Source organism: Ranitomeya variabilis, chromosome 4 (genome assembly GCF_051348905.1).
Source record: "Ranitomeya variabilis isolate aRanVar5 chromosome 4, aRanVar5.hap1, whole genome shotgun sequence".
Classification (NCBI taxonomy): Eukaryota; Metazoa; Chordata; class Amphibia; order Anura; family Dendrobatidae; genus Ranitomeya; species Ranitomeya variabilis.
Window position 1 is genome coordinate 103,642,098 of NC_135235.1, and position 26,804 is coordinate 103,668,901.

The 26,804-nt window shown below is 44.5% G+C and overlaps 1 protein-coding gene across 2 annotated transcripts in view; it reads right to left on the reverse strand.

The window, feature by feature from the left end:
• Window positions 1-26,804, reverse strand: part of LOC143769935 (hexokinase-1) — a 113,309-nt gene that overhangs the window by 70,497 nt on the left and 16,008 nt on the right. For both annotated transcript variants that reach the window (XM_077259007.1, XM_077259008.1), the window contains exon 2: window positions 8,531-8,693. In XM_077259007.1, the coding sequence (XP_077115122.1) occupies window positions 8,531-8,693 (163 nt within the window). The remainder of the gene's footprint in view (window positions 1-8,530; window positions 8,694-26,804) is intronic.

Consider the following 26,804-nt stretch of genomic DNA (forward strand, 5'->3'; position numbering starts at 1 on the left):
GTTTCGCTGCCTACTGGCAGCTTCATCAGGGTTCTCTGCCCATTAAGGGGCCAAGTTTAAATAGAAGCCGCAATGGAGGTTAGAAACAGGCGCGCCGAATATGAGGGTATGTGCACACGCTGCGGAATGGTGTGTGGATTTTTCCGCACTGATTTTGGTAAATCCGCAGATAAACCGCACTGCGGAATTACCACGGATTTACCGCCTTTTTTCGTGGTTTTTGTGTGGATTCCACCTGCGGTTTTACACCTGGGGATTCCTATTATGGAGCAGGTGTAAACCGCTGCGGAATCCGCACAAAGAATTGACACTGCATGTGCACTGCGGATTTTGTTTTCCATAGGCTTACATGGTACTGTAAACTCATGGAAAACTGCTGCAGATCTGTAGCAAAATCCACAGCAAAATCCGCAGTAAAATCCGCAGCGTGTGCACATAGCCTGATAAGCCAGTTCCGTTTGACCTGTCCCGCATGTGTCAGACTGGAAGTGACGTGTGCGTCTCACCATTGCGTTCCACTTAGGTTCAAATAGACCGGAAGTGAAGCATACGTTCCATGTGACGCAAACATTTCATTCCATAAGACTAATTGAAAGAAATGCTTGGTTCAATCGACGTGAGCTGGAAAAATGTGGAAATGAGCAAGTATAAAAGGTAAACATTATGCGCAAAAGGCCTCCCCTGTCAATCAAAGAGGTGAGAGGTCATATAGTAAGTCAGTCAGTAAAATCGACAAAGCAGGTAAGTTTAGTCAACCAGGATTTAAAAAGGACGAGGAATTTATTTTATTAAGACATATGTGCACAAAATAAAGACGTGACTATGCTCCAAAGGAATGTAAAATATATATATATACAGTGGGGCAAAAAAGTATTTAGTCAGTCAGCAATAGTGCAAGTTCCACCACTTAAAAAGATGAGAGGCATCTGTAATTTACATCATAGGTAGACCTCAACTATGGGAGACAAACTGAGAAAAAAAAATCCAGAAAATCACAGTCTGTTTTTTTATCATTTTATTTGCATATTATGGTGGAAAATAAGTATTTGGTCAGAAACAAACAATCAAGATTTCTGGCTCTCACAGACCTGTAACTTCTTCTTTAAGAGTCTCCTCTTTCCTCCACTCATTACCTGTAGTAATGGCACCTGTTTAAACTTGTTATCAGTATAAAAAGACACCTGTGCACACCCTCAAACAGTCTGACTCCAAACTCCACTATGGTGAAGACCAAAGAGCTGTCAAAGGACACCAGAAACAAAATTGTAGCCCTGCACCAGGCTGGGAAGACTGAATCTGCAATAGCCAACCAGATTGGAGTGAAGAAATCAACAGTGGGAGCAATAATTAGAAAATGGAAGACATTCAAGACCACTGATAATCTCCCTTGATCTGGGGCTCCACGCAAAATCCCACCCCGTGGGGTCAGAATGATCACAAGAACGGTGAGCAAAAATCCCAGAACCACGCGGGGGGACCTAGTGAATGAACTGCAGAGAGCTGGGACCAATGTAACAAGGCCTACCATAAGTAACACACTACGCCACCATGGACTCAGATCCTGCAGTGCCAGACGTGTCCCACTGCTTAAGCCAGTACATGTCCGGGCCCGTCTGAAGTTTGCTAGAGAGCATTTGGATGATCCAGAGGAGTTTTGGGAGAATGTCCTATGGTCTGATGAAACCAAACTGGAACTGTTTGGTAGAAACACAACTTGTCGTGTTTGGAGGAAAAAGAATACTGAGTTGCATCCATCAAACACCATACCTACTGTAAAGCATGGTGGTGGAAACATCATGCTTTGGGGCTGTTTCTCTGCAAAGGGGCCAGGACGACTGATCCGGGTACATGAAAGAATGAATGGGGCCATGTATCGTGAGATTTTGAGTGCAAACCTCCTTCCATCAGCAAGGGCATTGAAGATGAAACGTGGCTGGGTCTTTCAACATGACAATGATCCAAAGCACACCGCCAGGGCAACGAAGGAGTGGCTTCGTAAGAAGCATTTCAAGGTCCTGGAGTGGCCTAGCCAGTCTCCAGATCTCAACCCTATAGAAAACCTTTGGAGGGAGTTGAAAGTCCGTGTTGCCAAGCGAAAAGCCAAAAACATCACTGATCTAGAGGAGATCTGCATGGAGGAATGGGCCAACATACCAACAACAGTGTGTGGCAACCTTGTGAAGACTTACAGAAAACGTTTGACCTCTGTCATTGCTAACAAAGGATATATTACAAAGTATTGAGATGAAATTTTGTTTCTGACCAAATACTTATTTTCCACCATAATATGCAAATAAAATGATAAAAAAAACAGACAATGTGATTTTCTGGATTTTTTTTTCTCAGTTTGTCTCCCATAGTTGAGGTCTACCTATGATGTAAATTACAGATGCCTCTCATCTTTTTAAGTGGTGGAACTTGCACTATTGCTGACTGACTAAATACTTTTTTGCCCCACTGTATACAGTATACTATATAATTGTCTTAGGGTCACTTACGTCTGTCTGTCTGTCTGTCCTTCTATCTGTCTGTCACGGATATTCATTGGTTGCGGCCTCTGTCTGTCATGGAATCCAAGTCGCTGATTGGTCTCGCCAGCAGCCTGTCATGGCTGCCGCGACCAATCAGCAATGGCCACAATCTGATTAGTCCTTCCCTACTCCCCTGCAGTCAGTAGCCACTCCATACTCCCCGCAGTCACAGGGTTAATGCCAGCGGTAACGGACCACGTTATGCCGCGGGTAACTCACTCCGTTACCGCCGCTATTAACCCTGTGTGACCAAGTTTTTACTATTGATGCTCCCTATGCAGCGTCAATAGTAGAAAAATCTAATGTTAAAAATAATAAAAAAAATAAAAAATCATTATATACTCACCTTCCGCTGGCAGGTTTCGGTGGCAAGGATAGTTTGCGAGAAGGACCTGCCATGACGTCACAGTCATGTGACCGCGACGTCATCACAGGCCCTACGCGAGAAGGACCTGCCATGACGTCACGGTCCTTCTCGCGCAGGCGCGAAGAAGCTGCGGTGCCATGGGACAGGCAGGGACAGCGTCAGGAGCGCCAGGAGCAGGTGAGTATTTCATATTCACCTGTCCGCGTTCCATCCGCCAGGCGCCGCTCCGTCTTCCCGTCCTCTTGCAGTGACTGTGCAGGTCAGAGGGCACGATGACGTATTAGTGTGCGCGCCGCCCTCTGCCTGAACAGTCAGTGCGGAGAGACGGGATGCTGAGGAGCAGCGACGAGAGGTGAGTATGTGATTTTTTTTTTTTTTATTGCAGCAGCAGCATTACATGTGGCACAATGCTGTATGGAGTGTCTATGGGGCCATAAAGAACTGCATGGAGCATTATATGGAGCATCTATGGGGCCATAACTGCATGGAGCATTATATGGGGCATCTATGGGGCCATAACTGCATGGAGCAATATATGGGGCATTATATGGAGCATCTATGGGGCCATGGGGCCATAAGTGCATGGAGCAATATATGGGGCATCTATGGGGCCATAACTGCATGGAGCGTTATATGGGGCATTATATGGAGCATCTATGGGGCCATGGGGCCATAAGTGCATGGAGCAATATATGGGGCATCTATGGGGCCATAACTGCATGGAGCAATATATGGGGCATTATATGGAGCATCCATGGGGCCATAAGTGCATGGAGCATTATATGGGGCATGTATGGGGCCATAACTGCATGGAGCAATATATGGGGCATTATATGGAGCATCTATGGGGCCATTAGTGCATGGAGCATTATATGGGGCATCTATAGGGCCATAACTGCATGGAGCATTATACTACGTGACTGGGCAAAATACTAGAATAGAATAGAATAGAATAGAATAGGGCCACCATCTAGTATATATATATACAAATGTACCAAAAAGGTCATGATCAAGTGGTTCCAAAACAAAGACGGACATAAACAGAACAGACAATTACACAGACATAAATACTGTGAAAACAGTGCAAAGTGCTGAAAAAGTGCTAAGAAAAATCGTATAGACATCTCATATGACTTGCAACAAAGTGTACAAAAAACATTGCTGGGAACTGTCACCTCTCACTACACAGTGTAATGCTGTAACCACTCCCATACACTTTGATTGACAGCCTGCTCTTTAGTATGTGTGTATACGTGTTTGTGTTCAGAGCTGGCCGTCAATCAATGCGCCATAGAGTGATTACAGCACGCTTACTGTGTAGTGAGTGGTAACTGACACCGCCCTTCACCGCCCCAATGACAGGAAGAAGGAGGCTGCAGGGAGAATAAAACGTAGTTTTCTCCCTGCAGTCGCTGTTCCAATATGCCGGCTATATGGGATTGAAATGCTATAAAGGGACTCTGTCTGCACAGAAGGACTGTTCAGACCAAGTAGGGGCACTCGGTGAACCCTTATCATGGCCAATCATTTATATACACCCTCCCACCTACTTGTTTTCCCCCAGTCTCCACACCCTCTTCTTTGATTGACAGCTCTGGCTCTATTGAACAAGAGAAGTGTGGAAATAGATCGAAAACAAGTAGGTGGAAGGTGCACTTAAATGTTTGGCCACACCATGATGCACCCAGCACCTGTACTTGGTCTTAACAGTAATTCTGTGCGGACAGAGTCCCTTTAATGACCAGGTCTGTAAAGATCTTCAAACATGATCTATTTTTTGCACTTTGCCTCTTTGCATTTCAGCTACATTTTTTTTGTTTTTCATGTGGTTGTATGAAGCCTTGATTTATGCATGAAAAATTATACGATTTGTCTGCACTGATCAGGGCTAACTACAGAATACTATGTAATTTATATAATGGCTTTTTTCTACAATAATGGAGACAAAAAAGATCTTTAATATTTTTCTTCACAACTCCTTCATGTTACTAAGATTCTGTGGATACCAAATATGTGAAGGCATTTTTTTTTTTTTTTTTACGGAAGGGTTGGCTTTTTTATTTTTTTTATATTTTATAAATATTTGTATTTATAAAATTCTAAAATATATTCATAATACGTCCACCCAGAGGACATAAAAGATCTCTAGGGGACATTGATTTTTTTTTCTTATTGCTAAGTTTCTTACTGTATTTGGGGTATCCAAAGGAACCCGTGGTGTAGGACAAACAGCCCCCTATAGTGATCAAAGACTGCTAAATCCTTTTCTATCCCTGGCATACAGCTGGCAATCATATTTACTGTAAGGGTACTGTCACACTCTGCAACTTTCCAACGATCACGACCAGCGATACGACCTGGCCGTGATCGTTGGAAAGTCGTTGTGTGGTCGCTGGAGAGCTGTCAGACAGACCGCTCTCCAGCGACCAACGATGCCGAAGGCCCCGGGTAACCAGGGTAAACATCGGGTTACTAAGCGCAGGGCCGCGCTTAGTAACCCGATGTTTACCCTGGTTACCATCGTAAAAGTAAAAAAAAAAAAACCGTACATACTCACATTCCGGTGTCCACCAGGTCCCTTGCAGTCTGCTTCCCGCTCTGACTGACTGCCGGCCATAAAGTGAAAGCAGATCACAGCGGTGACGTCACCGCTGTGCTCTGCTCTTACATTCCGGCCGGCAGTCAGTCAGAGCGGGAAGCAGACTGCAAGGGACCTGACGGACACCGGAATGTGAGTATGTACGGTTTTTTTTTTTTTACTTTTACGCTGGTAACCAGGGTAAACATCGGGTTACTAAGCACGGCCCTGTGCTTAGTAACCCGATGTTTACCCTGGTTACAAGTGAACGCATCGCTGGATCGCTGTCACACACACCGATCCAACGATGACAGCGGGAGATCCAGCGACGAAAGAAAGTTCCAAACGATCTGCTACGACGTACGATTCTCAGCAGGGTCCCTGATCACTGCTGCGTGTCAGACACAGCGATATCGTATGGATATCGCTGGAACGTCACGGATCGTACCGTCGTAGCGACAAAAGTGCCACTGTGAGACGGTACCCTAAGAGCAGTGAGATTATGTAACTAGATTCTGTGATGGGACATTGATCTTGGGAACTAAGCTGATTGTTGTATGTGGGGTCGGAAAGGAATTTTTCCTCTAATATGGAGCTATTAGCATCTTCTGCATGGGGTTTATGTCTTCCTTTGGATCAACATGTTAGAGTTTAGGGTAACTCAATGGACTTGGGTCTTCTTTCAACCTTAATACCATGAAACTATGGAACTGAACATGCGACAGATACCCCAATATTGTCTTTGTCTTTCATGACATGCACCTTATTTATTTTGTGTTATTGAGCCTTCTTCTACAAGGGAATATGACTTAATATAGGACACCAACTATCTACAGAATGCATGAAAATGTTCATAAACTGGCAAGCCAACTAAAAACAGATTTGATCTTGCCCAATAGAAAATAATCTATCTATCTATCTATCTATCTATCTATATATATATATATATATATATATATATATATATATATATATATACAGTATATATATATATATATATATATATATATATATATATATATATATATATATATATATATATCAAGTAAAAAATGAAGGCAGCACTCCAATCCTTAAAAGTGTAGAAAACTTGTGAAGTTTATTTCAGCCCCACATCTCATACGACGTTTCGGCTCACACTGAGCCTTTCTCAAGGCTTGAGAAAGGCTCAGTGTGAGCCGAAACGTCGTATGAGATGTGGGGCTGAAATAAACTTCACAAGTTTTCTACACTTTTAAGGATTGGAGTGCTGCCTTCATTTTTTACTTGATGTGCTATTTGGGTGGATGAGTGGACCATCTTGCCCGGAAGGCCTGGCACCCATTGGTGAGCATTGTGCTGTTTCCATTTTTTATCTATCTATCTATCTATCTATCTATCTATCTATCTATCTATCTATCTATCTATCTATATATATATATAAAGCTGAGTGTATGTATGTGTGTGTATGCATCAAGCCACGGAGAAAAGCTGTGCTGCGGTAAAATGCTGCGTAAAAAGAAGGAGCATGAGGTGCAGGAAGAATAAGGCCCCTTAACTGCCGCCGTTAAAAGTCTCACGGTCAACTTTACAGGGCCTGTCCAAGAGTTGGAACGGCCAAAAATCTGTTCTTTGCACCGGAAGGAAAAACACAAAATTTTGTTTATCTAAAGGCTCTTGAATGAGTTGAAAATAAAATACTATCAATACTTGGGTAATCATTTAGTTAATTTGTGTTGCAAATCTGTAGTGTTGAATATATGATGTAAAATGTTTTCATGTGCAATATAATAATTATAATTTGTTAGAACTAACCACAGTTAGGGTACCGTCACACAGTGCAATTTTGATCGCTACGACGGCACGATCCGTGACGTCGCAGCGATCGTATGATTATCGCTCCAGCGTCGTAGACTGCGGTCACACGTTGCAATCACGGCGCTGGAGCGATGCCGAAGTCCCCGGGTAACCAGGGTAAACATCGGGTAACTAAGCGCAGGGCCGCGCTTAGTAACCCGATGTTTACCGTGGTTACCAGCGTAAAAGTAAAAAAAAACAAACCGTACATGCTCACCATCTGATGTCCGTCCGGTCCCTTGCCGTCCGCTTCCTGCTCTGACAGATCTGGCCGTACAGTGAGAGCAGAGTGCAGCGGTGACGTCACCGCTGTGATCTGCTCTCACTTTCCGGCCGGCAGACAGTCAGAGCGGGAAGCGGACGGCAAGGGACCGGACGGACATCAGATGGTGAGCATGTACGGTTTGTTTTTTTTTACTTTTACGCTGGTAACCACGGTAAACATCGGGTTACTAAGCGCGGCCCTGCGCTTAGTTACCCGATGTTTACCCTGGTTACCAGCGAACGCATCGCTGGATCGCTGTCACACACAACGATCCAGCGATGTCAGCGGGTGATCAAGCGACGAAAGAAAGTTCCAAACGATCTGCTACGACGTACGATTCTCAGCAGGATCCCTGATCGCTGCTGCGTGTCAGACACTGCGATATCGTAACGATATCGCTAGAACGTCACGAATCGTACCGTCGTAGCGATCAAAATTGCACTGTGTGACGGTACCCTTAGTTACTATGCCCGGGCGACGCCGGGCTCTTCAGCTAGTAGCAAATAAAAGACAATACAGAGGAAAAAAATGATCAAATGTGGATACAATACTGATGCATCCGTATTTTAGGCATTCCCCATAGACTTTAATGGGTGTATTCTATCAGTAAAATGGTTCAAAACGCACATGAAAAAAACATCCATGCGAATAGCACATATTTCTATAAAAATACACTGAATGAAATACAGATGGCAAATAAGGTCATGTGGAAGAGATGTGAAAGGTACAGTATTGATGAATATGCCCCATTATGTGTAACCTTGTGAGCATTAGAGAAAAAATACTTTCCCTTATGAATAATATGCATATGATAATACCTAGCTGTTCAAATAACAAAAAATAATCCCCATAAATCTGCTTAAACATATAATCTGGACTAAACCTGAGCTAAAATGTGGGAGAGTGGACTTTAGTGCAGCCCTAGGAGAGCATAATAATGTCGCCCAGCCTACCTGAGCCATCAGGAATGGATCTCACAAATGTTGGAAGCATCTTGACAATTGCTGTTGGGTTGGTGTCCCTCGATAGACCGTTTTCCATTTCTTTTTTGAACCTGGACATAATGTCCAATAATGTCTCATCTGAAAGTCGCATTGCGTACAGGTACTTATCAATCTGTAAGGAAGAAGAAATCATTACAAAAGTCTGCAAGGTTCAGAATCAGCCAGCAGATACGATTACTAGCCATACAGTCGGCTAAAAACATGAAAATATTGTGTATGAAGGACATTACATTATATCCGCAGATTTGTTGCAAAATTAAAGGCCCCCATAGAGTTTCGGTAAAAATCCACCGAACCAACCATTTTTGGTGGAATCGTCTGACCATCAAATGTGTATGGGAGTCTCCCAAGTCTCTCCTGACAGGGACAGAAGGATCTGGTAATCTGACAGCGACCCTATCATAGAGAACACAGGAACACTAAATAGAGATAGCCATCTAATGAATAGATGGTGGCCCGATTCTAACGTATCGGGTATTCTAGAATATGTAGGTAGTATATAGCACAGGCTACGTACTATATTGCACAGTGACGTAGTATATAACACAACCAACGTAGTATATAACATAGCTACGTAGTATATAACAGAGCTACGTAGTATGTAACACAGCGTACATAGTATATAGTAGAGTTACGTAGTATATAACACAGCCACGTAGTCTATTGCACAGGTATGTAGTATATTGGTCAGCCACGTAGTATATAGCAGAGCCACGTAGTATATAACATAGCCACGTAGTATATTGTAGAGCCACGTAGTATATTGCACAGGCATGTAGTATATTGCACAGCCACGTAGTATATAACACAGGCACGTAGTGTATTGCACAGCTATGCAGTATATTGGTCAGCGACGTAGTATATAGCAGAGTCACGTAGTATATAACATAGCCACGCAGTATATGGTAGAGGCACGTAGTATATTGCACAGCCACGTAGTATATAACAGAGCCACAAAGTATATTGCACAGCCACGTAGTATATTGCACAGCCACGTAGTATATAACAGAGCCACGTAGTATATTGCACAGCCACGTAGTATATTGCAGTCGACATAGTATATTGCACAGCCACGTAGTATATTGCACAGCCACGTAGTATATAACATAGCTACGTAGTATATAACAGAGCCACGAAGTATACTGCACAGTCGACATAGTATATAACAGAACCTACACAGCCACATGGTATATTGCATAGCTACGTAGTATATAACACAGAGCTACGTAGTATATTGCACAGCCACATAGTATATTGGACAGTCACGTTGTATATTGCACAGTCACGTTGTATATTGCACAGTCACGTTGTATATTGCACAGCTACATAGCATATAGCACAGAGATGTAGTATATAACACAGCCCACGCAGTATGTAACACAGTCCATGTAGTATATAGCAATGTGGGCACTATATGCGTGGTTAAAAAAGACTTAAAATAAAAAATAAACATATACTCACCTTCCGAAGGCCCCTTGAAGTCCTGGCGCCTGTGTACGGTGCACGCGGCAGCTTCCGGTCCCAGGGTTGGTATGAGCGCAGGACCTGTGATGACGTCGCGGTCACATGACCGTGACGTCATGGCAGGTCCTTCTCGCATAGCATCCTTGGCACCGGAACCTGCCGCTTGCACTGCCGAGGACAGCCGCAATGTCGGAAGGTGAGAATAACCTTTTTTTTATTATTATTTGTAACATTAGATCTTTTTACTATTGATGCTGCATAGGCAGCATCAATAGTAACAAGTTGGTCACACAGGGTTAATAGCTGCGTTAACGGAGTGCGTTACACCGCGGCATAACGCGGTCCGTTAACGCTGCCATTAACCCTGTGTGAAGGCTGACTGGAGGGGATTATGGAGCGGGCACTGACTGCGGGGAGGAAGAAGCGGCCATTTTGCCGCCCGAACTGTGCCCGTCGCTGATTGGTCGTGGATTGGTCGATTGGATTTCCATGACAGACAGAGGCCGCGACCAATGAATATCCGTGACAGACAGACAGAAGGACAGACGGAAGTGACCCTTAGACAATTATATAGTAGACTAGATGGTGGCCCGATTCTAACGCATCGGGTTTTCTAGAATATGCATGTCCACGTAGTATATTGCACGGCCCACGTAGTATATTGCCCAGCCACGTAGTATATTGCCCAGCCACGTAGTATATTGCCTAGTCACGTAGTATATTGCCCAGCCACGTAGTATATTGCCCAGTGACGTAGTTTATTGCCCAGCCACGTAGTATATTGCCCAGCGACATAGTATATTGCCCAGCCACGTAGTATATTGCCCAGTCACGTAGTATATTGCCCAGTCACGTAGTATATTGCCCAGTCACATAGTATATTGCCCAGTCACATAGTATATTGCCCAGTCATGTAGTATATTGCCCAGCCACGTAGTATATTGCCCAGCCACGTAGTATATTGCCCAGCCATGTAGTACAGGTCCTTCTCAAAAAATTTGCATATAGTGTTAAATTTCATTATTTACCATAATGTAATGATTACAATTAAACTTTCATATATTATAGATTCATTATCCACCAACTGAAATTTGTCAGGTCTTTTATTGTTTTAACCCCTTCACCCCCAAGGGTGGTTTGCACGTTAATGACCGGGCCAATTTTTACAATTCTGACCACTGTCCCTTTATGAGGTTATAACTCTGGAACGCTTCAACGGATCTTGGCGATTCTGACATTGTTTTCTCGTGACATATTGTACTTCATGATAGTGGTAAAATTTCTTTGATATTACCTGCGTTTATTTGCAAAAAAAATGGAAATTTGGCGAAAATTTGGAAACTTTTGCAATTTTCCAACTTTGAATTTTTATGCCCTTAAATCACAGAGATATGTCACACAAAATACTTAATAAGTAACATTTCCCACATGTCTACTTTACATCAGCACAATTTTGGAACCAAAATTTTTTTTTGTTAGGGAGTTATAAGGGTTAAAAGTTGACCAGCAATTTCTCATTTTTACAACACCATTTTTTTTTAGGGACCACATCTCATTTGAAGTCATTTTGAGGGGTCTATATGATAGAAAATACCCATGTGTGACACCATTCTAAAAACTGCAACCCTCAAGGTGCTCAAAACCATATTCAAGAAGTTTATTAAACCTTCTGGTGCTTCACAGGAATTTTTGGAATGTTTAAATAAAAATGAACATTTAACTTTTTTTCACAAAAAATTTACTTCAGCTCCAATTTGTTTTATTTTACCAAGGGTAACAGGAGAAAATGGACCCCAAAAGTTGTTGTACAATTTGTCCTGAGTACGCCGATACCCCATATGTGGGGGTAAACCACTGTTTGGGCGCATGACAGAGCTCGGAAGCGAAGGAGCGCCATTTGACTTTTCAATGCAAAATTGACTGGAATTGAGATGGGACGCCATGTTGCGTTTGGGGAGTCCCTGATGTGCCTAAACATTGAAACCCCCCACAAGTGACACCATTTTGGAAAGTAGACCCCCTAAGGAACTTATCTAGAGGTGTGGTGAGCACTTTGACCCACCAAGTACTTCACAGAAGTTTATAATGCAGAACCGTAAAAGTAAAAAATCATATTTTTTCACAAAAATTATTTTTCGCCCCCAATTTTTTATTTTCCCAAGGGTAAGAGAAGAAATTGGACACCAAAAGTTGTTGTACAATTTGTCCTGAGTACGCTGATACCCCATATGTGGCGATAAACCACTGTTTGGGCACATGGGAGAGCTCGGAAGGGAAGTAGCACCGTTTGACTTTTCAATGCAAAATTGACAGGAATTGAGATGGGACGCCATGTTGCGTTTGGAGAGACACTGATGTGCCTAAACATTGAAACCCCCCACAAGTGACACCATTTTGGAAAGTAGACCCCCTAAGGAACTTATCTAGATGTGTTTTGAGCGCTTTGACCCACCAAGGGCTTCACAGAAGTTAATAATGCAGAGCCGTAAAAATAAAATATTTTTTTAGCCCCCAATTTTGTATTTTCCCGAGGGTAGCAGGAGAAATTGGACCCCAAAATCTGTTGTCCAAGTTGTCCTGAGTGCGATGATATACCATATGTGGGGAGAACCACTGTTTGGGCGCATGGGAGGGCTCGGAAAGGAAGGAGCGCCATTTGGAATGCAGACTTAGATGGAATGGTCCGCAGGCGTCACATTGCGTTTGCAGAGCCCCTAATGTACCTAAACAGTAGAAACCCCCCACAAGTGACACCATGTTGGAAAGTAGACCCCCTAAGGAACTTATCTAGATGTGTGGTGAGCGCTTTGACCCACCAAGGGCTTCAAAGAAGTTTATAATGCAGAGCCGTAAAAATAAAACAAAAATTTTTTCCCACAAAAATTATTTTTCAGCCCCCAGTTTTGTATTTTCCCGAGGGTAACAGGAGAAATTGGACCCCAAAAGTTGTTGTCCAATTTGTCCTGAGTGCGCTGATACCCCATATGTGGGGGGAACCACCGTTTGGATGCATGGGAGGGCTCGGAAGGGAAGGAGCGCCATTTGGAATGCAGACTTAGATGGAATCGTCTGCAGGCGTCACATTGCGTTTGCAGAGCCCCTAATGTACCTAAACAGTAGAAGCCCCGCACAAGTGACCCCATTTTGGAAACTAGACCCCCCAAGGAACTTATCTAGATGTGTTGTAAGAACTTTGAACCCCCAAGTGTTTCACTACAGTTTATAACGCAGAGCCGTGAAAATAAAAAATCTTTTTTTTCCCACAAAAATTATTTTTTAGCCCCCAGTTTTGTATTTTCCCAGGGGTAACAGGAGAAATTGGACCCCAAAGGTTGATGTCCTATTTGTCCTGAGTACGCTGATACCCCATATGTTGGGGTAAACCCCTGTTTGGGCACACGGGAGAGCTCGGAAGGGAAGCAGCACTGTTTTACTTTTTCAACGCAGAATTGGCTGGAATTGAGATCGGACGCCATGTCGCGTTTGGAGAGCCCCTGATGTGCCGAAACAGTGGAAACCCCCCAATTATAACTGAAACCCTAATCCAAACACACCCCTAACCCTAATCCCAACAGTAACCCTGACACACCCCTAACCCTAATCCCAACCCTATTCCCAACCGTAAATGTAATCTAAACCCTAACCGTAACTTTAGCCCCAACCCTAACCCTAACTTTAGCCCCAACCCTAACTGTAGCCTTAACCCTAGCCCTAATGGGAAAATGGAAATAAATACATTTTTTTTATTTTTCCCTAACTAAGGGGGTGATGAAGGGGGGTTTGATTTACTTTTATAGCGAGTTTTCTAGCGGATTTTTATGATTGGCAGCCGTCACACACTGAAAGACGCTTTTTATTGCAAAAAATATTTTTTGCGTTACCACATTTTGAGAGCTATAAATTTTCCATATTTTGGTCCACAGAGTCATGTGAGGTCTTGTTTTTTGCGGGACGAGTTGACGTTTTTATTGGTAACATTTTTGGGCACGTCACATTTTTTGATCGCTTTTTATTCCGATTTTTGTGAGGCAGAATGACCAAAAACCAGCTATTCATGAATTTCTTTTGGGGGAGGCGTTTATACCGTTCCGCGTTTGGTAAAATTGATAAAGCAGTTTTATTCTTCGGGTCAGTACGATTACAGCGATATCTCATTTATATCATTTTTTTATGTTTTGGCGCTTTTATACGATAAAAACTATTTTATGGAAAAAATAATTATTTTTGCATCGCTTTATTCTCAGGACTACAACTTTTTTATTTTTTTGCTGATCATGCTGTATGGTGGCTCGTTATTTGCGGGACAAGATGACGCTTTCAGCGGTACCATGGTTATTTATATCTGTCTTTTTGATCGCGTGTTATTCCACTTTTTGTTCGGCGGTATGATAATAAAGCGCTGTTTTTTGCCTCGTTTTTTTTTTTTTTTCTTACGGTGTTTACTGAAGGGGTTAACTAGTGGGCCAGTTTTATAGGTCGGGTCATTACGGACGCGGCGATACTAAATATGTGTACTTTTATTGTTTTGTTTTTTTTATTTAGGTAAAGAAATGTATTTATGGGAATAATATTTTATTTTTTTTTTCATTATTTTGGAATATTTTTTTTTATTTTTTTTTACACATTTGGAAATTTTTTTTTTTACTTTTTTACTTTGCCCCAGGGGGGGACAATACAGATCGGTGATCTGCCAGTTTGCATAGCACTCTGACAGATCACCGATCTGCGAGAAGTGCAGGCTGCTTCACAGTGCCTGCTCTGAGCAGGCTTCTGTGAAGCCACCTCCCTCCCTGCAGGACCCGGATCCGCGGCCATCTTGGATCCGGGTCTGGAGCAGGCAGGGAGGGAGGTAAGACCCTCGCAGCAACGCGATCACATCGCGTTGCTGCGGGGGGCTCAGGGAAGCCCGCAGGGAGCCCTCTCCCTGCGCAATGCTTCCCTGCACCGCCGGCACATCGCGATCATGTTTGATCGCGGTGTGCTGGGGGTTAATGTGCCGGGGGCGGTCCGTGACCGCTCCTGGCACATAGTGCCGGATGTCAGCTGCGATAGGCAGCTGACACCCGGCCGCGATCGGCCGCGCTCCCCCCGTGAGCGCGGCCGATCGGCTATGACGTACTATCCCGTCGAGGGTCAGATAGGCCCAGGTCACCTCGACGGGATAGTACGTCTAAGGTCACAGAGGGGTTAATACTGATGATTTTGGCATACAACTCCTGATAACCCAAAAAACCTGTCTCAATAAATTAGCATATCAAGAAAAGGTTCTCTAAACGATCTATTACCCTAATCTTATGAATCAACTAATTAACTCTAAACACATGCAAAAGATACCTGAGGCTTTTAAAAACTCCCTGCCTGGTTCATTACTCAAAACCCCCATCATGGGTAAGACTAGCGACCTGACAGATGTCAAGAAGGCCATCATTGACACCCTCAAGCAAGAGGGTAAGACCCAGAAAGAAATTTCTCAACAAATAGGCTGTTCCCAGAGTGCTGTATCAAGGCACCTCAATGGTAAGTCTGTTGGAAGGAAACAATGTGGCAGAAAACGCTGTACAACGAGAAGAGGTGACCGGACCCTGAGGAAGATTGTGGAGAAGGACCGATTCCAGACCTTGGGGAACTGTTATGGTTCTCAATGGCAAGAGAACATAGCCCAGCATACATAGGAACTAGCTCTTGGAAGGATGGAAACTTAAACTGACCATGAACTAAACCTGCCGCACAACTAACAGTAGCCGGGTAGCGTAGCCTGCGTTTTATCCCTAGACGCCCAGCGCCGGCCGGAGGACTAACTAATCCTGGCAGAGGAAAATATAGTCCTGGCTCACCTCTAGAGAAATTTCCCCGAAAGGCAGACAGAGGCCCCCACATATATTGGCGGTGATTTAAGATGAAAATGACAAACGTAGTATGAAAATAGGTTTAGCAAAATCGAGGTCCGCTTACTAGATAGCAAGAAGACAGAAAGGGTACTTTCATGGTCAGCTGAAAACCCTATCAATACACCATCCTGAAATTACTTTAAGACTCTAGTATTAACTCTTAACATCAGAGTGGCAATTTCAGATCACAAGAGCTTTCCAGACACAGAAACGAAACTGCAGCTGTGAACTGGAACAAAATGCAAAAAACAAACAAGGACAAAAGTCCGACTTAGCTGGAAGTTGTCTGGTAGCAGGAACATGCACAGAAAGGCTTCTGATTACAATGTTGACCGGCATGGAAGTGACAGAGGAGCAAGGTTAAATAGCGACTCCCACATCCTGATGGGAACAGGTGAACAGAGGGGATGATGCACACAAGTTCAATTCCACCAGTGGCCACCGGGGGAGCCCAAAATCCAATTTCACAACAGTACCCCCCCCCTCAAGGAGGGGGCACCGAACCCTCACCAGAACCACCAGGGCGATCAGGATGAGCCCTATGAAAGGCACGGACCAGATCGGAGGCATGAACATCAGAGGCAGTCACCCAAGAATTATCCTCCTGACCGTATCCCTTCCATTTGACCAGATACTGGAGTTTCCGTCTGGAAACACGGGAGTCCAAGATTTTTTCCACAACGTACTCCAACTCGCCCTCAACCAACACCGGAGCAGGAGGCTCAACGGAAGGCACAACCGGTACCTCATACCTGCGCAACAATGACCGATGAAAAACATTATGAATAGAAAAAGATGCAGGGAGGTCCAAACGGAAGGACACAGGGTTAAGAATCTCCAATATCTTGTACGGGCCGATGAACCGAGGCTTAAACTTAGGAGAAGAAACCCTCATAGGGACAAAACGAGAAGACAACCACACCAAGTCCCCGACACAAAGCCGAGGACCAACCCGACGCCGGCGGTTGGCAAAAAGCTGAGTCTTCTCCTGGGACAACTTCAAATTGTCCACCACCTGCCCCCAAATCTGATGCAACCTCTCCACCACAGCATCCACTCCAGGACAATCCGAAGATTCCACCTGACCGGAGGAAAATCGAGGATGAAACCCCGAATTACAGAAAAAAGGAGACACCAAGGTGGCAGAGCTGGCCCGATTATTGAGGGCAAACTCCGCTAAAGGCAAAAAAGCAACCCAATCATCCTGATCTGCAGACACAAAACACCTCAAATATGTCTCCAAAGTCTGATTCGTCCGCTCGGTCTGGCCATTAGTCTGAGGATGGAAAGCAGACGAGAAAGACAAATCTATGCCCATCCTAGCACAGAATGCCCGCCAAAATCTAGACACGAATTGGGTTCCTCTGTCAGAAACGATATTCTCCGGAATACCATGCAAACGAACCACATTTTGAAAAAACAGAGGAACCAACTCGGAAGAAGAAGGCAACTTAGGCAGGGGAACCAAATGGACCATCTTCGAGAAACGGTCACACACCACCCAGATGACAGACATCTTCTGAGAAACAGGAAGATCCGAAATAAAATCCATCGAGATGTGCGTCCAAGGCCTCTTCGGGATAGGCAAGGGCAACAACAATCCACTAGCCCGAGAACAACAAGGCTTGGCCCGAGCACAAACGTCACAAGACTGCACAAAGCCTCGTACATCTCGTGACAGGGAAGGCCACCAGAAGGACCTTGCCACCAAATCCCTGGTACCAAAGATTCCAGGATGACCTGCCAACGCAGAAGAATGAACCTCAGAAATGACTTTACTGGTCCAATCATCAGGAACAAACAGTCTACCAGGTGGGCAACGATCAGGTCTATCCGCCTGAAAATCCTGCAAGGCCCGCCGCAGGTCTGGAGAAACGGCAGACAATATCACTCCATCCTTAAGGATACCTGTAGGTTCAGAATTACCAGGGGAGTCAGGCTCAAAACTCCTAGAAAGGGCATCCGCCTTAACATTCTTAGAACCTGGTAGGTATGACACCACAAAATTAAACCGAGAGAAAAACAACGACCAGCGCGCCTGTCTAGGATTCAGGCGTCTGGCGGACTCAAGATAAATTAAATTTTTGTGGTCGGTCAATACCACCACCTGATGTCTAGCCCCCTCAAGCCAATGACGCCACTCCTCAAAAGCCCACTTCATGGCCAAAAGCTCCCGATTCCCAATATCATAATTCCGCTCGGCGGGCGAAAATTTACGAGAAAAAAAAGCACAAGGTTTCATCACGGAGCAGTCGGAACTTCTTTGCGACAAAACCGCCCCAGCTCCGATTTCAGAAGCGTCGACCTCAACCTGAAAAGGAAGAGCAACATCAGGCTGACGCAACACAGGGGCGGAAGAAAAGCGGTGCTTAAGCTCCCGAAAGGCCTCCACAGCAGCAGGGGACCAATCAGCAACATCAGCACCCTTCTTAGTCAAATCAGTCAATGGTTTAACAACATCAGAAAAACCAGCAATAAATCGACGATAAAAGTTAGCAAAGCCCAAAAATTTCTGAAGACTCTTAAGAGAAGAGGGTTGCGTCCAATCACAAATAGCCCGAACCTTGACAGGATCCATCTCGATGGAAGAGGGGGAAAAAATGTATCCCAAGAAGGAAATCTTTTGAACCCCAAAAACGCACTTAGAACCCTTCACACACAAGGAATTAGACCGCAAAACCTGAAAAACCCTCCTGACCTGCTGGACATGAGAGTCCCAGTCATCCGAAAAAATCAGAATATCATCCAGATACACGATCATAAATTTATCCAAATAATCACGGAAAATGTCATGCATAAAGGACTGAAAGACTGAAGGGGCATTTGAAAGGCCAAAAGGCATCACCAAATACTCAAAGTGGCCCTCGGGCGTATTAAATGCGGTTTTCCACTCATCCCCCTGCTTAATTCGCACCAAATTATACGCCCCACGGAGATCTATCTTAGAGAACCACTTGGCCCCCTTTATGCGAGCAAACAAATCAGTCAGCAGTGGCAACGGATATTGATATTTAACCGTGATTTTATTCAAAAGCCGATAATCAATACACGGCCTCAAAGAGCCATCTTTCTTAGACACAAAGAAAAAACCGGCTCCTAAGGGAGATGACGAAGGACGAATATGTCCCTTTTCCAAGGACTCCTTTATATATTCTCGCATAGCAGCATGTTCAGGCACAGACAGATTAAATAAACGACCCTTAGGGTATTTACTACCCGGAATCAAATCTATGGCACAATCGCACTCCCGGTGCGGAGGTAATGAACCAAGCTTAGGTTCTTCAAAAACGTCACGATAGTCAGACAAGAATTCAGGAATCTCAGAGGGAATAGATGACGAAATGGAAACCAAAGGTACGTCCCCATGCATCCCCTTACATCCCCAGCTTAACACAGACATAGCGTTCCAGTCGAGGACTGGGTTATGAGATTGCAGCCATGGCAATCCAAGCACCAACACATCATGTAGATTATACAGCACAAGAAAGCGAATAATCTCCTGATGATCCGGATTAATTCGCATAGTTACTTGTGTCCAGTATTGTGGTTTATTACTAGCCAATGGGGTGGAGTCAATCCCCTTCAGAGGTATAGGAGTTTCAAGAGGCTCTAAATCATACCCACAGCGTTTGGCAAAGGACCAATCCATAAGACTCAAAGCGGCGCCAGAGTCGACATAGGCATCCGCGGTAATAGATGATAAAGAACAAATCAGGGTCACAGATAGAATAAACTTAGACTGAAAAGTGCCAATTGAAACTGACTTATCAAGCTTCTTAGTACGCTTAGAGCATGCTGATATAACATGAGTTGAATCACCACAATAAAAGCACAACCCATTTTTTCGTCTAAAATTCTGCCGTTCGCTTCTGGACAGAATTCTATCACATTGCATATTCTCTGGCGTCTTCTCAGTAGACACCGCCAAATGGTGCACAGGTTTGCGCTCCCGCAGACGTCTATCGATCTGGATAGCCATTGTCATGGACTCATTCAGACCCGCAGGCACAGGGAACCCCACCATAACATCCTTAACGGCATCAGAGAGACCCTCTCTGAAATTCGCCGCCAGGGCGCACTCATTCCACTGAGTAAGCACAGACCATTTACGGAATTTTTGGCAGTATATTTCAACTTCATCTTGCCCCTGAGATAGGGACATCAAGGCTTTTTCCGCCTGAAGCTCTAAATGAGGTTCCTCATAAAGCAACCCCAAGGCCAGAAAAAACGCATCCACATTGAGCAACGCAGGATCCCCTGGAGCCAATGCAAAAGCCCAATCTTGAGGGTCGCCCCGGAGCAAGGAAATCACAATCCTGACCTGCTGAGCAGGATCTCCAGCAGAGCGAGATTTCAGGGACAAAAACAACTTGCAATTATTTTTGAAATTTTGAAAGCAAGATCTATTCCCCGAGAAAAATTCAGGCAAAGGAATTCTAGGTTCAGATATAGGAACATGAACAACAAAATCTTGTAAATTTTGAACTTTCGTGGTGAGATTATTCAAACCTGCAGCTAAACTCTGAATATCCATTTTAAACAGGTGAACACAGAGCCATTCCAGGATTAGAAGGAGAGAGAGAGAGGAAGGCTGCAATATAGGCAGACTTGCAAGTGATTCAATTGAAAGCACACTCAGAACTGAAGGAAAAAAAAAAAAAAAAAAAATTTTCAGCAGACTTCTTTTTTCTCTCCTTTCTCTGCCAATTAATTTAACCCTTTGTGGGCCGGTCAAACTGTTATGGTTCTCAATGGCAAGAGAACATAGCCCAGCATACATAGGAACTAGCTCTTGGAAGGATGGAAACTTAAACTGACCATGAACTAAACCTGCCGCACAACTAACAGTAGCCGGGTAGCGTAGCCTGCGTTTTATCCCTAGACGCCCAGCGCCGGCCGGAGGACTAACTAATCCTGGCAGAGGAAAATATAGTCCTGGCTCACCTCTAGAGAAATTTCCCCGAAAGGCAGACAGAGGCCCCCACATATATTGGCGGTGATTTAAGATGAAAATGACAAACGTAGTATGAAAATAGGTTTAGCAAAATCGAGGTCCGCTTACTAGATAGCAAGAAGACAGAAAGGGTACTTTCATGGTCAGCTGAAAACCCTATCAATACACCATCCTGAAATTACTTTAAGACTCTAGTATTAACTCATAACATCAGAGTGGCAATTTCAGATCACAAGAGCTTTCCAGACACAGAAACGAAACTGCAGCTGTGAACTGGAACAAAATGCAAAAAACAAACAAGGACAAAAGTCCGACTTAGCTGGAAGTTGTCTGGTAGCAGGAACATGCACAGAAAGGCTTCTGATTACAATGTTGACCGGCATGGAAGTGACAGAGGAGCAAGGTTAAATAGCGACTCCCACATCCTGATGGGAACAGGTGAACAGAGGGGATGATGCACACAAGTTCAATTCCACCAGTGGCCACCGGGGGAGCCCAAAATCCAATTTCACAACAGGGAACCTGAGGAAGCAGTGGACTGAGTCTGGTGTGGAAACATCCAGAGCCACCGTGCACAGGCGTGTGCAGGAAATGGGCTACAGGTGCCGCATTCCCCAGGTAAAGCCACTTTTGAACCATAAACAGCGGCAGAAGCGCCTGACCTGGGCTACAGAGAAGCAGCACTGGACTGTTGCTAAGTGGTCCCAAGTACTTTTTTTCTGATGAAAGCAAATTTTGCATGTCATTCGGAAATCAAGGTGCCAGAGTCTGGAGGAAGACTGGGGAGAAGGAAATGCCAAAATGCCTGAAGTCCAGTGTCAAGTACCCACAGTCAGTGATGGTGTGGGGTGCCATGTCAGCTGCTGGTGTTGGTCCACTGTGTTTCATCAAGGGCAGGGTCAATGCAGCTAGCTATCAGGAGATTTTGGAGCACTTCATGCTTCCATCGGCTGAAATGCTTTATGGAGATGAAGATTTCATTTTTCAGCACGACCTGGCACCTGCTCACAGTGCCAAAACCACTGGTAAATGGTTTACTGACCATGGTATTACTGTGCTCAATTGGCCTGCCAACTCTCCTGACCTGAACCCCATAGAGAATCTGTGGGATATTGTGAAGAGAAAGTTGAGAGACGCAAGACCCAACACTCTGGATGAGCTTAAGGCCGCTATTGAAGCATCCTGGGCCTCCATAACATCTCAGCAGTGTCACAGGCTGATTGCCTCCATGCCACGCCGCATTGAAGCAGTCATTTCAGCCAAAGGATTCCCGACCAAGTATTGAGTGCATAACTGAACATTATTATTTGTTGTTTTTTTTTGTTTGTTATTAAAAAACACTTTTATTTGATTGGCCGGGTGAAATATGCTAATTTATTGAGACAGGTTTTTGGGGTTATCAGGAGTTGTATGCCAAAATCATCAGTATTAAAACAATAAAAGACCTGACAAATTTCAGTTGGTGGATAATGAATCTATAATATATGAAAGTTTAATTGTAATCATTACATTATGGTAAATAATGAAATTTAACACTATATGCTAATTTTTTGAGAAGGACCTGTATATTGCCTAGTAACGTAGTATATTGCCCAGTGACGTAAAATAAAAAATAAACATATACTCACCTTCTGAAGTCCTGGCGCCTGTGTACGGTGCACGCGGCAGCTTCCGGTCCCAGGGTTGGTATGAGTGCAGGACCTGTGATGACGTCGCGGTCACATGACTGTGACGTCATGGCAGGTCCTTCTCGCGCAGGCACGCAGGACCTGTGATGACGTCGCGGTCACATGACGGTGACGTCATGGCAGGTCACTGTCGCATAGCATCCTTGGCCCCGGAACCTGCCGCTTGCACTGCCGAGGACACTGAGCCACGTCAGAGGGTGAGAATAACCTAACAGATCTTTTTACTATTGATGCTGCATCAATAGTTAAAAGTTGGTCACACAGGGTTAATAGCTGCGGTAATGGAGTGCGTTATACCGCGGTCCGTTAACGCTGGCATTAACCCTGTGTGAGCGCTGACTGGAGGGGAGTATGGAGCGGGCACTGACTGCGGGTAGGAAGGAGCGGCCATGTTGCCGCCGGACTGTGCCCTTCGCTGATTGGTCGTAGCAATAGTCGTGGGCGTTTTGCCACGACCAATCAGCGACTTGGATTTCCATGACAGACAGAGGCCGCGACCAATGAATATCCGTGACAGACAGAAAGAAAGACAGACAGACAGAAGGACAGACAGAAAGACGGAAGTGACCCTTAGACAATTATATAGTAGATTATGGCTGGATAATGGTGAAATCTGCACACAATCCAAACCTACATGTCACAAAAATTACAGAAATTTAATTTTTCAAGGTGTAACCACAGCAAAAATTGTCTATGACGTCTGAAGTTACCCTTAAGGGACCGATATATCATAGATTACTGAGCAATCGGCAGACAGTTGTCTCTCCTGAGGCCACTAAACACATGTATTATTGTATCCTATTGGTGCCAAAATCGGTAGGTTCAGTCAACTTTTCTCTACTATGTGTGGGACCCTTAGGGTATGTTCACACGATCCTGATTTCAATCCTTTTTTTTCAGGACAAAAACCGCAGCTCTTGGCAGAAAACGCAGGTGCGTTTTTGGTGCGTTTTTGGTGCGGTTTTTGATGCGGTTTTTAGTGCGGTTTTTTATGCAGTTTTCTCTGCAGATTGTCTGTGTTTGACACAAATAAAGCTTTAACTGCAGTGGGGGAAAAAAAAAAAGAAATGATGTCATTTCCTTGTCCAACCCTTTTCTTCTTCCATCCTCCATTTTGGGACTAAACACCAAAATGAGTGGACGTGTTTTGAATGACAGCGCTCCGCAGAGTGCTGAGCGTAGGCCAGATCACAGCCCGCGGATCCAGCTCTATCCAGCTATTTAAGTCTACGTTCACATTTGCGGTCTGCGCCGCAGCGTCGGGCGCTGCATGCGTCATGCGCCCCTATATTTAACATGGGGGCGCATGGACATGCGTCGCACTTGCGTTTTGCGCCGCATGCGTCACTGCAGCGCACGCATCCGGGCGCAGAGGACGCAGCAAGTTGCATTTTTGCTGCGTCCAAAATCAATCAAAAAAAGGACGCATGCGGCGCACAACGCAAATGTGAACATAGCCTAAGTGCCACGTATTTAAGTGCCACGTATTTAAGTGCCACATATTTAAGTGCCACGTATTTAAGTGACACGTGCCACGTATTTCACGTGCCACGTATTTCAGTGCCACGTGCCACGTATTTCAGTGCCACGTATTTAAGTGCCACGTGCCACGTATCAAAGTGCCACGTGCCACGTATCAAAGTGCCACGCATCACGTATTTCAGTGCCACGTATTTCAGTGCCACATATTTCAGTGCCACGTATTTCAGTGCCACGTATTTAAGTGACACGTGCCACGTATCAAAGTGCCACGTATCACGTATTTCAGTGCCACGTATTTCAGTGCCACGTATTTCAGTGCCACGTATTTAAGTGACACGTGCCACGTATCAAAGTGCCACGTATCACGTATTTCAGTGCCACGTGCCACGTATTTAAGTGACACGTGCCACGTATCAAAGTGCCACGTATCACGTATTTCAGTGCCACGTATTTAAGTGACACGTATCACGTATAAGTGCCACGTGTCACGTATTTAATTGCCACGTATTTAAGTGCCACGTATCCCACGAAGATTTTCCATGGAGAACAGACACATCCAGAGATATGTCTGCTCTCCACGGCTGCAGCAACACACTGACAGGAGCCATAGTTCCTGTCGGTGTGTCACTGCGCATGCGCGAGCGAGTTTACCGGCGGTCATTGACCCCGGCACTCTCGCTTAACGGCAGTGCTGCGTGGGAAAGTTCAACGCAGCTGTACTGCTGTTAACCGAGACGCCGGAGTCATTGAACTCCGGGACAGTACGCGATACACTGCTAGGAGCTTCGCTCCTGGCAGTGTATCGCCGGAGAGCAGCCGATCGGCGTGGGACACTCGTTTTATGGATTCTGCGGACAGGGAGTATGAATTTGATTTTTTATTTTGTGATTTTTTTCCCTGGAGGATCGAGGGCTTCGCCTACAAGTGTGCTGTTGGTGAGTATATACTCTATGTTATGTGTTGTATGTACTGTACTGTGTGTCATGTATGTGTATTGTGTGTAGGTGTTTTGTGTAACTTTACAACTGTGCTAAGTCGCCGGACACAGGGACAACTCTCCCATCCTAATACCGGATGGGAGTAGTAGTCCCATACGGCGACTTAGCACAATGGTGGCACTAGCGTCGCATGGGGACACACACACACACACACACACACACACACACACACACACATACACACACCTACCAAATCAATCACGATCCCCATGCGACGGTACGCCTCCATGTCTCTCCGCCCAAGCACTTCCGCCCACGCACTTCCGCCGGCTTCCCCGCACTTCCGGCTGCAGCGGTTCTGCACCACAAACCGCAATAAAACCCGCAGATATATTTTTGATCTGCGGGTTTTACTGCGGGTTTGACCTCACAATGGAGGTCTATGGGTGCAGAACCGCTGCTGTTTCGGACAAAGAAGTGACATGCTCCTTCTTTTTTCCCGCAGCTATTCAGCGCGGCTTTTTTTTTTTAATTCAGGATCATGTGCACAGCGGTTCCTGTTTTCCATAGGGTACAATGTACTGTACCCTGCATGGAAAACAGCTGCGGAACCGCAGCGGCAAAACCGCTGCGGTTCTGCAGTAAAAAACGCACTGTGTGAACATGGCCTTAAAGTCTTCATTTATGATTAAGGTTCTGGAATCAGAGGCCTCATCATTTTTTATATATTTTTTTTAAACTCTGCCTCACAACAACATTTTATTTGTTCGTGAGTGGAATTTATTTTTGCCTATATTTTATAGAGAACCTGTCATTAGATTCAGGCTGCCTGGCCCACAGGCTGCATGAATCGCAACTGCAGCAAGCTATGATTATTCTGAAACTGGCTTCTCTACGCACCGCTCCATTTGATTGACGGGTCTCTCCCCTATGTGTTCATAAGGAGATACCTGTCAATAAACTCGAGTGGGGCAGGGAACTGCAAACCAGGAACGTCAAGTTAGGTCTCTCCCTACTGCCCCCGGACAACTTTTCAAACTATTTTTTCTCGTAAACGCAGTATTTCAAAGTAAATATGGCAATGGCGGGGCTCTGATTCCTGCTGCCCTTTTTTATTTAAATGTTAAAATCCCTCTTATTGGTAATATAACCACGGCTATAGTGTAATAGTAAGAGGAGCAAGACAAATGTCATATAACTGACTGTGCAGGGCCCGAGGGGGCGAGCAAGACATAGAAATTCTCTCTTTTGTGTTTTTGCTATATATCACCCCCTCAACCCAAGCATTTTGGATAATACTATGTTCCCTTTAGATCCAGTGTTTTGTTTTTGTTTTTTTTAGTTTTTAATGACTTGTCTAGTAAGGTTAGAATAAAATGGAAGTGATGGTGCTCTTGATCATAACATTTTTATATATAAAGTGAAATTAGAATTTTTTTTAATCTTTAGAGAACATTGAGACTTGTTGGCCTCTGATTCTCACTTTTGTGCCATTACTAAGACACAATTATTGTGATTTATTATAAGATATTTCAAAGATAACATAGGAATTTTCCAGGGACTAACATGCAAGATTGAACATGTCTGATAACTGAGAACCAGCATGTAATATACTGACACAGGCTAAGAAATGTTCAGCCGTGTCCTGTGGAGAAACTGTGCTGTATTCATAAATGCCATGAACATTTCTAGCCCCATCCGGGCAGAATACTGACATGTTGTCCTTTTGTCTATTCATGTATGGATTTCAGAGATATGCTGTGTGGTAACACTATAGCATTGGAGGTTTGATTTCTGGATGCATTTCTA